At 33.4% G+C, this 15134-nt stretch overlaps 1 protein-coding gene across 1 annotated transcript; it reads left to right on the top strand.

Moving 5' to 3' along the window:
- Positions 1-3455: 3455 nt before the first annotated feature.
- Positions 3456-6801, top strand: LOC18043020 (probable aquaporin NIP5-1). The gene is made up of 4 exons (XM_006434306.2): positions 3456-4224; positions 5498-5917; positions 6047-6108; positions 6235-6801. Exons 1-4 carry the CDS (start codon positions 4000-4002, stop codon positions 6428-6430), a joined length of 903 nt encoding a protein of 300 aa, XP_006434369.1. The 5' UTR covers positions 3456-3999; the 3' UTR covers positions 6431-6801.
- The last annotated feature ends 8333 nt before the right edge of the window (positions 6802-15134 follow it).

Here is a 15134-nt window from a genome sequence, read left to right as displayed (position 1 = left end):
ATTCCTTACTCTTTTTCTGAAATTAACAAATGGGTCCCAAAGTCTCTGGCTCACGTAGAAAAGGCCAAAAAAAAAAGGAAAAATCAAGCAAAACATGCTAGGGTACTCACGTGTGCAATCACACTGTAGCAGATTCTTCGGGAAACTTTGCTGAACTCGGGTCTTTAAAAGGTGGGTTCCAAGTGGTATAATACTTAAATGAGTTTGTATTTATATGGACAAAGGGCAGTCCAATAACTTCTAAGTGGGGTTATGATTAACTGGAAGAAGAAGCAAAACTAGGGCAAATTAAAAACTAATCTCTAGATATACTTTTAATGCACACGTTCAATAAGAATATATTCTTGTTTGATGGTGACAAGTTAACAAACGAATGTAATCAAGGAGAACGCCCGAGGGTCTATTCATCAACTTAATCAAATTAGATTAAAATTCATTGTTGACCTGAATTTTTACTGAACACAAAATTATTAGTCAAAATAATTTAAAGTATTTTTTTCCTTGTAATTTATCCCTTATGTTAATAATTTAAAGGATTCCTAATTAGTCATTTATAAAGATTGGATGGTAGTCATAATCTCATTTTTTTTTTAAGTTTGTTATACACGAATGTTACTGACATTATATCAGACATTACAATTAATATTTACAATCATACTATATAATTGGGACCACTGCCATACATTGACACACTGAAGCACTTGCCCATATATTTTAAACCCTCTCTAATATTCGAGGGATACCTACTCCACTCACATTTCGTAAGGGAGAGACTGTTTCCACTCAATTATGTTTATAATTGAGGGAATACTGAAATTAACCCCTATAAAGCTCTTATGGAGGCTCAAATACTTGCACTCAACACTGTAAGTGTAAGGCTTCTCCCATTGGATCAAAGGCCCATTGGTTAATATCACATTATTTAATTAGAAATCTTTTAGGGCATCTTTAGATGCTAGGATTAAGTATGAGATTGGACTAATTTTGAGATTAAATGTTTATCTTATATTTGGTAACTTAGTTGGATTAGACTAAGGAAGACTAAGGTGGCGTTTGTTTTTTAACTTAATAACTTAAAGTGACTTAACTTAATTAATTAAGTTAATTAGAAGTGTTTATTTTTATAACTTAATAGGACTTTTTAGATAATTTTGACTTAATAAAATAAGCTAATTTTTTTAGCTTTTTACTGAATGGAAAAATCTGAATTAAGTCAGTTACTTTCTAATGTCAAAAATATTCCTACTTTATAATTTATTTTTCATATCTATCCTAAAACTCACCTAAAAAAATTTATCCCACATAATAATCTTATCATTATTTTTTTAGCCGTCATGCAATCTCCCCTCACTTTGCTTCTCTCGTCCAGTTCTTGAATTTCTCATTAATTTCTCTTGAATCTCCCATTAATTGCTCACCAGGCAAGCACTTGACTTGGGCCTTTCTTTTTTACTTTTCAATTACCTTTTCTAGCATTCACTTTTATTATATTTGACTTTTCAATTACGTTTTCTAGCATTCACTTTTAATAATTAATAGCTTTGCTACTCTTTTTGGATCTGACACACTTCGTTATGCGTTTTGGGTATTGTTTTATTTATATGAATATATTTTGTTAATCTAGTTTTACTTATAAATGTTAAAATATTATGGTATTTAATATATTATTTATTTGACATTTAAATTTAATAAGGATACAAATGTAAAACTACACATTTTCAGTTTTTTAAGTTGAAAAAAAAAAACAACTTAATACTTATTTTCAGAGATTCAGACGAAAAAACAAACAAATTATTCAGATTCAGACATTTAGATTTATTCAGAATTCAGACTAATTCAGGTCTATTCAGATTTCAGACAAAAAAACAAACGCCACCTAAATTTAAATTTAATCCTAAAATCATGAGATTAGTAATCCTAATTTACACATGGGTTTAGTAGGGATAAAATTAAAAGAAAAAAAAGTTTTCTATTTAGGAGGCTTTCATTTATATCATTATTTTTAATTAATTAATTTTATATTTATGATTCACTTAATTTTTATTTTTTATTTATTATTTATGATCTAACTAAATTGGTACTTTTACTTCTACTAACTCTTGAGGTTAGATTTTCATTACTTGTGTATTTAATACTTTATTAACAAAATTAACCATTTAATAATTTATTGCATTATTAATTGTATTAAATTTAATAATCACTAATACAATATTAAAAATAATCATGAAAATTAATAATACCATTAATTAATTGATTTTATATAAATTTTTTAAATATTTGATAAAAATAATTAAATAATTATTTATTTTTATTTGTTTATTATATTATGACTGCCCAATAACTTATTTACAATATATGTAATTTTTTATTAATTGTTTTTAAATTTATTTTAATTACTATTATAAAATTTCATGAAAAATTGATGTTTATATCTGAACATCAACTTAAATACTATTTAATACTATTCAAATATAATTTTACATAGTCTAATTCAGTACTGTACGAACATAAAACAATATTATATAACTTAGTTTAACAAATTCAATCTAATCCAGTCCAATTCAATCTTGTGTGTCAAACATATCCTTAAATTATTAAAGTAAATGATAAATTAAAACATAAGAAAAACACATACTGTAATACATATTTTTTTTCCTATAATATATTAGAATATGTTTTTTTAGCTTATTTTTTACATTAATGACTTAAGCGATACTCTCATTGACACACACACACACACACACAAACTTAATTTGACTAATAAGAAAAGATAGAATGGTGCAATTCAAAAGCCTCTCAATTTCTCTCGGGCTTTTATCTCAGTTGGTAAATAATGGTTAAAATTCGGTCAAAGCAAAACTTAATAACAAATTGCAGTTCACAGTAAATAATAATGGAGATGTTCACGTTTTGATAAGTTTAACTTGTGGCTCTAAATTAAAACTAATAAGAAAAGATGTTCACGTCCCAAATTAAATAATGAAAGTAAACAGTGTGCCACACAAGCGCATATCTTTACGACTACTGTACGTACCTAGGACTTGGAGGTAATTTAATAACCAAAGTCATGAAACATTTTAATAATAATACTAATGAAGTTCATTTTAAAAAATTGTTCTTTTGTGATATTTAAACAGGCAGGTCTCAATTGTTACTTAATTACATACATTATTGGAAGGGTAGTGGAATTACTTAAGTAATGCAAAAAGATAGGCTCACAAGAAGGAGCCGATTGCATAGATAAAACTTTGATCTGATCTGAAGCAATCATGTGCTCTTTTACTCAAATCACACGGCAACTGTGGTCTGTGATGAAGCTCAACGTGCTAGTCCTTGTAACCGCAGCATTCGGTGCTAAAGATGATGCCATGGGGACGGGCATTGAGTCATTGACTTTGCTCTCTTTTTTATTATTATTATCATTAGGTGGACACTTCAACGAAGAAATTCAGGGCCTCGTTTTCTGTATATATACATATTAACTACATCACTTATTGTGATGCATCGACTCTCGCCCTGCATTTGCCTTTTCTTTCAATTCCGTCCCCTTTCTTTAGCTTCTTCGTTGCCTCCTGCCAGAAATTCTTTCTAACTCATGAGTCCGGCTTCTGATATATTTTTGTAAAAATTATATAGTGTTCAGTTAATCTGGCTCGATTCGTGTTATCTGCTACTCCTTAGCAATACATTTATAAAAGCCTGTAAATCATGTAAGTTTAGTCCTTCCCCTCCTTCAAATTAAGCCGAAACCAAAAAAAAAAAAAAAAAAAAAAAATCGTAGGGTTAGTTTCTTAATGTTCTTGTAAAAGATCTCTATAGATACTTAGTGTTATTATAGTCCTGGAAAGGATTAAGACCATTCCGTAGCAACAATTTTATAAAAGCCTTCAAATTATGTAACAGGTCTGATCCCTTTTTTATTACCTATAAAAACCAAAAAAAAAAAAAAAAATAGTTGTCATTTGTTGTCGGTAGAAGTAAAGAATTAGAACCGGGGGAATGGCGGAATCAGAGCCGGGGACGCCGGCGGTTTCAACACCGGCGACTCCAGGGACGCCAGGTGGAGCACTGATGTCAGCAGCGAGAGTGGACTCGCTGTCTTATGAACGACAGGCGAAGTCAGGATTCAAGTGCTTGCCGGTGACTGCACCAAGCAGCTGGGGTCACACAAATAGCTGCAGCTTCCCGGATATTCCAGTTCCAAATGTCTCTCTCACCCGCAAGGTACCGCCCAGCTGGGCTTAATTAATTTCTGCTTCATTAATTAAACCTTCTTTTTTTTTTTTTAGTACTAAAATGATCCTCCAGCATTGCTCACGTATTGTTGTTGCTAAAATAATCCGGCTTTTAATATTATTGAAGAATCATTATAGTTTATACATTCACGCCACGTGTATCAATAATAATTGCACATTATTAGATTTATTTATTTTTATTATTTTTATATTATATTTTGCTTGTTAAACGGTCCCTATCTCTTAGCAAGGGTCGACTAATTAACGGTACACGCACCAGCTGCATCAGCCCCCCCGCCGACCCCCCTTTTTTTCAATATATTTTTTAAGGAACCTATAGCTAATCCTGTCCTCAAGAGCGAGATTCACTAATTTGTATTTGCTTCTTAATAACAAGGATGGACGTATGCTCGAGAGGAATAATAATAAATGGGTTGGATAGGTATTCTAAATATATATATATATATATATATATATAGAATAAGAAAGACGTTAAAACAAACGACATCTCATCTAATCTATTATTTTATTATGTATTGTTGGAAGCTGCGTTTTGTTTTATGAGTTTATCTTCTCAGCAAAAGTAAGATGATGTGCATAAATATCTTACATGCCTATCCCTTTGATCAATTTAGGCAATGAGAGAAATGGTTCAAATATAATTAAATGGGATGGATGGGATTAATCAGATTAGCTTAAATTCTTGGAAACTAAGGTAGTGTTTATTTTTTTGTCTGAAATCTAAATGAATCTTATTTTTTCTAAGCTTGAATGGGTTTGAATATGGAAATTTAAATGATATGTTTGTTTTTGTTTTTTTAATATCTGAATATAAGTGACATTTTGTTTGTTTTTATAATAAAAAATATTTTAAACTTAATTATTTAACATTTATATCCTTGTAAATTAAAACAAAAAAGATGATTAGATTTTATAGTTTAGGAAATAAGTTATTTTATAGAAATATTTTTAGAATATAATATTTACTTATCATTCAGACATTTTCTCATTCAGATAAAAGTCAAAAAAAATTATTTTTTCTATTCAGATGTAAATGTTTGAAAATCATATATAAGTTCCAAAAAATAAATAAGTAAATTTTAGAAAAGATCTAAAATTAATAAAATTTCAGACTTCAAACATTTAACAAACAACCTCTAATGTGACTTATTTCCACGGAAGCGCCACATGTCAATTGTCAATGTATCCAAGTCGTTATTATAAAGTAAATTAATTAAATTAACGATGATGGACGCATGCAGGTAGGAGCAGAGTTTGTGGGAACGTTCATTCTAATATTTGCGGCAACAGCAGGACCCATAGTGAACCAGAAGTACAGTGGGGCGGAGACACTGATAGGGAATGCAGCATGTGCAGGGCTAGCCGTAATGATCATTATTCTCTCAACAGGACACATCTCTGGAGCTCACCTGAATCCGTCCCTTACCATAGCATTTGCGGCGCTTCGACATTTCCCATGGGTTCAGGTTCCGGCTTACATAATGGCACAGGTGTCAGCCTCCATATGCGCCTCCTTTGCTCTCAAGGCCGTGTTCCATCCCTTCATGTCCGGTGGCGTTACCGTTCCCTCCGTAAACACTGGGCAGGCTTTTGCGCTCGAGTTTCTCATCACTTTCAATCTCTTGTTCGTCGTCACTGCAGTCGCCACTGACACTCGAGCAGTACGTTCTTTTCTTTTTTTTCTTTTAGTTCTTTTATTACAATTTAATAAAAATTAGTTGCACCATTAAATATCTAACCCAATTCAATTCAAACTACATTTAACTCTTTGACTCTTGATATACATATAGGTGGGGGAGTTGGCAGGAATAGCTGTTGGAGCTACTGTTATGCTCAACATTCTCATAGCAGGGTTGGTGACTTTAAACCGCTTTCTTTATTCTTTCTGATTAGATTAATTCGCAACCGCATAACAAGCACATTTTACTTTAGAATTAATGCGCCGATGCTTACATTTGATAATTATGATTTTGACCAGGCCATCAAGTGGTGGTTCAATGAACCCTGTGCGGACTCTGGGGCCCGCCGTCGCGGCAGGAAACTACGAGAAATTATGGATATTTCTACTGGCACCCACGCTTGGAGCTCTAGCTGGTGCTACTACCTACACTGTCGTCAAGCTCCGTGACAACGAGACCGATCCTCCACGCGAGGCCAGAAGCTTCCGTCGCTAGCTACACAACATGCATTGTTATGTTGCAGCCTTTGTTTGACAAATATTATTGAGTGTGTGTGTGTGTGTTTGTGTCGTTTGTGGTATAATTTCAAGAGTGATTGAGAAGAATAAAAAAGCGGTCTATATGATGTGATATATACAAAGTAAACGCTCTACAGTTAAGTTGAATAATTGAGGCACTGCGCGTGTGTGGTGCTCATTATTTGGCCGGCCGGGTCATTGCTTTGTTGATTTGCTGTGTGATATTTGGAGGAGTGCTTTGTCTTTGGCTCTTCTTCAAGATGTTTGATTTTGCTTTGGATGTCGTCTGATGTTTACTTCTACTAAGTTTTAATCAATAAAAGTGCACTAGCATGTTTGTGTTTGTGATATATATCTGTCGTTTTCATAATATTCATCTCAATTGATTGATTGATACCTTATAACATTCCCAATAACAATACTGATGATGGCTTTGCCCACAATTCAATTAATACATTTGGAACAATTACTTACGCTTATATAGCATCGAATTTTTTTCATATTCAAAATTCTACATACGTTAAAATCCATTTGATTTTCAATAAATGAGTAATAATACATGTAATAAGGATAAAAATGAAGACAAAAGTACTAAGGGACTTAAAAAAAAAAATTAACCCAAGGACAAATTATTTATTTAATTAATATATCATATGACATATGTACACGACTCAACTCATCAGTTTGGTGTATGTTGTATATTATGTGTAACATAGTCGAGCCCGTACATATATCATTATTCTATTGGTTCGTGTCCCTAATTTCATATCGAATTTTGTACATCTACCTTTTTTTAGTTATTTATTTTTTCAATCGGTAAACCGTCTCATTGCTTCAACTTCGTAGCGCAAGGAAGAAATGAGTTCCCATTATGAATCCATAACTGAACCTAAATCTTTTTTTTTGATAAAAAAGGGGTTCTAAAAGAGAAGAGCTAGAGGGGTACAAAACGGGGCTGTGTCACCCCATACATATCCGAATACAAAACAGAGCTCAAACCTAAAGGGGCAGAATGAAGAAAGTGCACTCCAACAGGCAAACTCAAAGTATGCGTAACAAGGAAATCAGCCGCCAAATTTGCTTCGCGGTAGATGCGATCAATTTGAATCCTCCAATCCCTCCTCATGAGTTCCCTAATCATCTCGATTATATTCGAATATTCGTTGACATTAGCATTATTCTCCTTTATAAGCTGCACCACACTACAGTTATCTATTCCAACTTGGAGACGTTTATAGCCAAGGTCCCATACCATTCTTAACCCATGCAAGACACCCCAAAGTTCAGCCTTTAAGAACCTAAATCTTTTAATTTATCCGAAAAATTTTAAATTAAAAGTACACAAGTCATCAACAAATTATAAGATCAGTAAGAGTTTTAGCTGCCACTACCACTGCAACTGCAAATAGAGGAAATATCACAGTTTATTTTGCACAAAATTAACTTCAAAGTGACGTTGCCCAGGAAAATGATTCAAATTTGAAGAGCTTGATCAACTAAGAAAAATTCATGATGAGTAATTATTTTAGTCCCAAAAACAATGATCTTGTAAGCAACACTCAGCAAGTTTATGGGTATAAAATTATAGCAGAAAAGATTTGATGAATCTCTGATGTAGTTCGTCATTAGAAAAGAAGAATAAGGGGTAATTTTGGAATTGAGAGAGCTGTTTAAAGGAAAAATTCAGAATTTAAATTTAAATTCGTGATGGCTGTTATAAGACATGGATGTAATGTGTTTTTTAAGTTTTTTTACAGGTTCAAGTATTCTTACTTGCAAACAAGTTTTTGAAGGAATAGTAATTAACACATAAGAAAATCCGCATTTGATTTCCAATGAAGGACCGATCTAATTAGATTCAGAGAATATTGATCTGGTGAGAATAATTGTTATTTAGAAATTCTCATATCTCAGCAGCGGATATCTTTTCACATTAGTTATATGGCATATTTTGTATTAATAGTGCTACACAATAATGTGACATTCATCAAATGGAGGAGAAATTCTAGAATACATTTGAGTTATCATGTCACCCATACAACAAGCAATGATGCCATGAGATATGTACATTTATTTTGATCCACTATCATGCAAGTGATGATTGTATTAAATTCAATTACACATATCATGTATGCATCAATTGATTATAGTACATCTGGGGTATTCTAAAATTTCTCCAAGTGAAGGGTGGAGATAATATAATTAAATCACTTGAAACTTGTGAAAAATTATCAACCAATTAATTGAATGATATGACCACTTGCCTATATAATTTAGGGTAAAATTTTGGGATGCCTATCACTACCCATTATCGCTTCACCACTAAGTAATTCTAACAATTACTTTTTCTCACCTAACATTTCAAGTTTTAATAATTTAGCACCAAAATGTTAACTTGGCTTTTTTTAAAAAAAAAAAAAAATCTGACATCAAAAGTATAAGATATTTTCACTCCATAAACTTAAACGGCAGTGGTGATTTGATATAAAAAAAAAATCATATGATAAATTATAATTTCTCAAAAAATCGGATGGTAGAATAACTTACGTACTAATTTAATAATATCCCTAGACACAACGCGACGGACATGGGGTGATCATTTTCTTGGATGAATCTGTTTTGATAATATCGCATTTGATTTTTAGATTCTCAGATAATAAAATTGATAAATAAACCACATGATATCAAGTTGGTTTGGACTTTGGACAAAATAGCTCATTTTCCCGAGTAACTGAAGTTGATCTCTCTCATTTCAATAAGTTACTTTCAGGATGGTTTATAAAAGTTTCATCAAATAATTAAAAGAAGTGAAAGCCAGTTAGGATTTAAATCCATATTTTGTTATAAAAACATGAGCAGCAAGTACAGAACCAATTATGGAAATAATTGGGGGGTTATTAAATTGACATATACAATAATTAATCTAATTAGTCATCACTAGGTCTAGGAGGGGGTAAGTTATTAATGCAGCAGCATTTGAATTGGGTTGTGCCATTTACAGGCATGCACTGAGCGCCAGATCCGAATCGTATAGCACAATCAAAATCCGAGTCGCATCTTCCTTCATTGAAGGTACACTTTAATGGTGCTACTTGAGCATCCATTTCTACGCATATCAGATCAAATCAAATCAAAGTCATTTTAAATGCAGTCTTAAAAAAGATTAAATTTATAAAAACAATATTTAATAACATGATAATAACGTAAAAATGAAGAATAATTATAACACAAAAGTGAGTATATATCAGTAATAAATATAGAAAAGAGAGCGCGAGAGAGGACGACGAGAGCAATCAATTGAAGCTTTTCTGATGCCATTTCTATTTCTTACAATAATTGGTTGATGTTTAACTAGGGGAGTATCTGATTATTTATAGAGTGATGATGACTGTGCATTTTATAAATCAATTGATGCTGTTAGAATAATTATGGTAATGTATCCAAGACTTCTGCTCAAAAACTTCTGCATATGTTTTTTGAATGGTAAAAAATTCTGTAAATGTTAAAGATAGAGAAAAATCACCATTTGATTTCTGGTTACTAATGATCGGTAAAATTGGTGTTGACAACATTAGAGAGTCCTGATTTGGTAAGAACACTAATAAGTTTTCTTGAAGCTATCGACAAAGAATATCCGTGCGTACATTACTTATCACACATGCATGAAACCTTTAAAGAGGTACGTAATGGTTCCTTCACTATCTTTGTGAATATTGTGCATTTCTGCAAGCTTCTGTTGTAGAATGCTTTATTCCAGATTTAGCAGGTTATATTTTCAGACGCGAAGGGAGTAGTCAAGTTTATTTGGGCAATTGCAATGGCAGCAAAAAGTCGAGGTCCACACACCAAGTTATTTTAACTTATGTTTATTTTGTGCATGGAGTGATGGTTTTTTGGCCACTTTCAGAGTCTGGGAAATGTTTCCAGATAGCATGTTAAGAAATACAATCTCACTCACATCACATCGTCCTGCGTCTTTAGGATTCAAGCAAATGTAATAACAAAGTTTGGAATAGTCTTATCCTCCATTACTTAGAATAGTCTTATCCTTCATTTCCAAGTGAGTATCCAACTAACTTAAACTTTTGCAAACGTTAAATTTTTGCATGCCCATTACAGCTGAATTAGAACTAGAACTAAAAACAACGCTAAACTCACCAAATCCTTTAGCCAAATTCAATCCTAACATATTTTTTTTTCTTTTGTTACATAAGTTAGAACAAAGAAATGTTAGATGAAGATAAATGGTCTTGACTGTTTCAGTGGGCTAAACTGTAATAAATGATGCGTTTACTAAACTGGAATCGAATAAGTTGTTTGCTTGAACTACATAAATCAGAATGAGAATGAGTTGTATTGCCATTAATTATGAAATGAGTTAAATTATAACAAATTACTAAAAAGTACTTAACGATCTATTGTCATAATTATTGTTTTTATTTTAATTACAGTAATAATTTATTCAAAAATTATTATATTAATAATTGTTGTTAATAATATATTAAATAATAATAATAACAACAACTATATTAATTAATAGTAATAATTATATTAATTAATTGGTTATAATATTATATTAATTAATTATAACCGAGGACAAAATGGAATTTTTTGATTTTGTGTAAGGGGCAAATGGTCATTCCTGGGAATGGGGGACCCCTTGGGAATCAATTTTCTATTCTCCATTCCGAAATTGGGGTAAATCCCATTATTTTGATTCTGATTTTTTACTCTATTTTATGAAGTAAATGCTACTAATGATTTCGATTTCCTAATCCGGGAAGTTAATATATTAAAAATACAGAAGGAAAATGAGTTTGATACTTTTTCCAATTGAACCCATATATAATTCTGAGTACACATTAAGCCTCTAATGTACTCAAATGAAGTCTAATGCGATGCGGGCTTAAAAATTGATCCCTCGTGCTAAAAGTAGGCTCGAAAGCAATTATAGAGACTAGAACAACTAATGTATCTCTAGTGATTTTTGACAATATAGGACATTTGCTTCTATTCACCGTCCACCACATAAAAATATCAAAGTTTGCAATAGTCTTATCCTCTATTACTTAGAATAGTCTTATCCTTCATTTCCAAGTGAGTATCCAACTAACTTAAACTTTTGCAAACACTAAATTTTTGCATGCCTATCATAGCTGAATTAGAACTAGAACTAAAAACAACGCTAAACTCACCAAATCCTTTAGTCAAATTCAATCCTAACATACTTTTTTTTTTTCTTTTGGTACATAAGTTAGAACAAAGAAAACAGACTTTATCAATCTGAATTGATGACTCACGTACATAAATATGAGAAAAGAATTAATCCACTAAAACCATTTTGTATTTAAGATCCAATACAACAACAACAACAGCCATCACACCATAAATTTCATCTCAATATTTTCCAAACTTCTCTAACATACTTTTTGCCATATTTTTTCCTCACATCACATTTCTATCATGGTATACAAGGGCTTCAAATGCTCACATAGTACTCTTGCTAACTTCGACACTACTTCAGTAGGCAAATACTTGCTTATATTGGTTATCACGATGCTTTAGACAAGTACAAATATCTTTAAAGATCAAAGCAACTTTCATCAAATATGTTGAATTCAATTTTGTTGTACAATCAAACACCAAACGCTTAGCACAATTCAACTTCAATTGGCGGTTACCCATATGTTCAAACTGTTGAAAAATAAGAAAGCCACTTGCATTTTGCTAACAATTTGTCAAGGTTAGCCGAAATGTTGAATTCAAATTTGGAGAATTTGTCAAGCATGTGGCAATTTTTCAAAGAGCTACCAAACATTTGAAGAAAAAATAGAAAGTTGGCAAATTTGTCAAATTTGCCAAATGGACACCATTGACTATTTGCTTAGGTTAGGTGGAATAGTAAAAGGGTTGGTGCAATAGTGCCATTATTTTCCCTATAAATAGATGGCACTTCTTCCATTCTAAATCATCCCAAAATTGTTAAGCTTATAAGTTTCTAAGCTTTTGAGAGAAGTGAGAGAAGTGTGTCTGGGGAATTCATCTTTCCTGCAGAGTGTGAGAGTACTGGGTATATTTGGGTTTCTGGGAAGTGAGATTCGTTACTCAAATATTGTATTCTATTAATTGTTAAATAAACAATTATTCTTTCTTACCTCCGTGGATGTAGGTTTAATTACCGAACCACGTAAATTCTTGTGTCCTTTATTTTTCAGTAATTTTTGGTGCGCTTGATTCCGCATTCCGCGCACAACAAGTGGTATCAGAGCCGACGGTTCGTACTTGGGGGGATACGGTACTGTTCACGTATACGGTACTATTCCCGTATACGGTACTGTTCACATACGGTACTGTTCACGAATACGGTGGAGACGGCCATTTGTACTTGGGAGACAGTCTATTGTAAGTAGTGTGTATTTTTGCATGTCTAGGAAAGTTCTGTCAACAAAGGCGATAAGAGTCTAAGGATTCTGGTTTTTAATTGGGACCGAGTTCCCGTCCAGTTTCCTGGGAACTTTCCTGGTGCATTTATTCACGCGAAATTAACATCATAGAGGCTGTTTTTCAAGTGGAAATAGTTCGTTGAAAAAATGGTAGAAGGTGAAACTTCCAGAATTGGGGAGAGATCTACCGAGACTATTTCAGGAGACACTTCAGGTGGGAGGCGAGATTTGTCAAATCGCTATTCAGCACCTGTTATAGGAGGCCAGAAGATCGATGTTGAAAAGTTTGATGGGAAAATCAACTTCGGCATGTGGAGGCGCGAAGTTATGGATGCCCTTATTCAAATCGATCTCGATGTTGTCCTAAAAAATAAAAGACACTTGTATGATGAAGAAATTTGGGATCGTATGAACGAGAAAGCCTGTGGTCAGATCAGATCTTGTTTGACCAAGGAGGTGAAATACTTGGTGAAAGATGAGGAGTGTGCAGTGACTTTGTGGCGTACATTGGAAGAGAAGTACCTGGTGAAAAGTCCTGAAAATCGTCTTCATGCAATGAGCCAAGTATATGGCTTTCGAATGAAGTCTGGGGTGTCAATGCACGATCATGTTTCAAGATTTGAAAAGTTACTTGCTGATTTGAAGAATCTTGATGAAGATATTAAAGATGAAGTCAAGGCTATGATTCTGTTACACTCACTACCAGAGGAATATAGCCATTTTGTGACTACTTTGATATATGGGAAGAGTGTGATCGTCTTTAAAGATGTTTGCACAGCATTAACTAGTTTGGAGATTCGGAATAATGATAAAAATTCTGAACGAGCATCGTCTGAAGCTTTGGTGAGCAGAGATTGGGCGATGGAGAAACAGAAGAAGCGTGGTGGAAAGAATTCTCGATCCAAATCGAGAAGCAGAAATATAGCTCGAGATGAGTGTGCCTTTTGTCATGAAAAGGGCCATTGGAGAAAAGATTGTCCAAAGGCTCAAAAGAGAGATGGGAAGAAACCAGCAGCAGCAAACATGGCACGGAAAGATGAGAACTCTGATTATTCACTAAGTATTACTCCTGCAGCATATGTGGCTAGTTCGAGTGAGTGGATACTTGATACAGGAGCAACCTATCATTTGTGTCCTATTAAAGAATGGTTTACGGATTTTCGTAATCTGGAATCCGGTGCAGTTATGATGGGGAATAATCAACCTTGTCGCACAATGGGGATAGGAACAATTCGGCTCAAAATGTTTGATGGAATGGTCAGAGAACTCAAAGAGGTTAGATTTGTTCCAGAGATAAAGAAAAATCTAATTTCTGTGGGTGCTTTGGAAGCTAAAGGTTACAAAGTTACCATTGAAGATGGCACATTGAAGTTTACACATGGGGCTATGGTGATTCTGCAAGGGGTTCGGCGTCACAATCTGTACTATTTGAAGGGAGGTACAACTGATGAAGCAAATGTTGTTGAGGCGCACAGTGACACCACCAAGCTATGGCATGTACGACTGGGACATGCAGGAGAGAAGTCTTTGCAAACTCTGATGAGGCATGGACTCTTAAAAGGTACCAAAACCTGTAAATTAAATTTCTGTGAGCATTGTGTAGTAGGCAAGAAAACAAGGGTCAAGTTTGGTACAGCTAATCACGATACTCGTGAGATCCTTGAATATGTTCATAGTGATGTATGGGGACCAACCAAGACTGCATCAATTGGTGGAAGCCATTATTTTGTTATATTTGTTGATGATTTCTCTAGACGTGTATGGGTGTACACCATGCGAGCAAAGGATGAGGTTCTAGAGATTTTCGTGAAGTGGAAGAAATTGGTGGAGACTCAAACTGGCAGAAAGATCAAAGTATTACGATCTGATAATGGGGGTGAATATACTTCTGATCCATTCTTGCAAGTATGCCAGAACGAGGGTATTAAAAGACATTTCACGGTGAGACATACTCCGCAACAGAACGGTGTGGCTGAGCGTATGAATCGTACTTTACTGGAGAAGGTACGATGTATGTTATCTAATGCTGGTTTAGATAAAAAGTTTTGGGCTGAAACTGTGAGCTACGCAAGTCACTTGGTAAATCGGTTGCCTTCTGCTGCAATTGGAGGTAAAACTCCTATGGAAATGTGGTCTGGAAAGCATGCACAAGACTATGATTCCCTTCGTGTATTCGGGTGTCCAGCTTATTATCATGTCAAAGATGGTAAACTGGATCCTCGTGCTAGAAAATCTATC

Source organism: Citrus clementina, unplaced genomic scaffold, assembly GCF_000493195.1.
Source record: "Citrus clementina cultivar Clemenules unplaced genomic scaffold, Citrus_clementina_v1.0 scaffold_5, whole genome shotgun sequence".
In the NCBI taxonomy this organism is placed as follows: Eukaryota; Viridiplantae; Streptophyta; class Magnoliopsida; order Sapindales; family Rutaceae; genus Citrus; species Citrus x clementina.
This window is presented reverse-complemented; position numbering and strand designations above follow the sequence as displayed.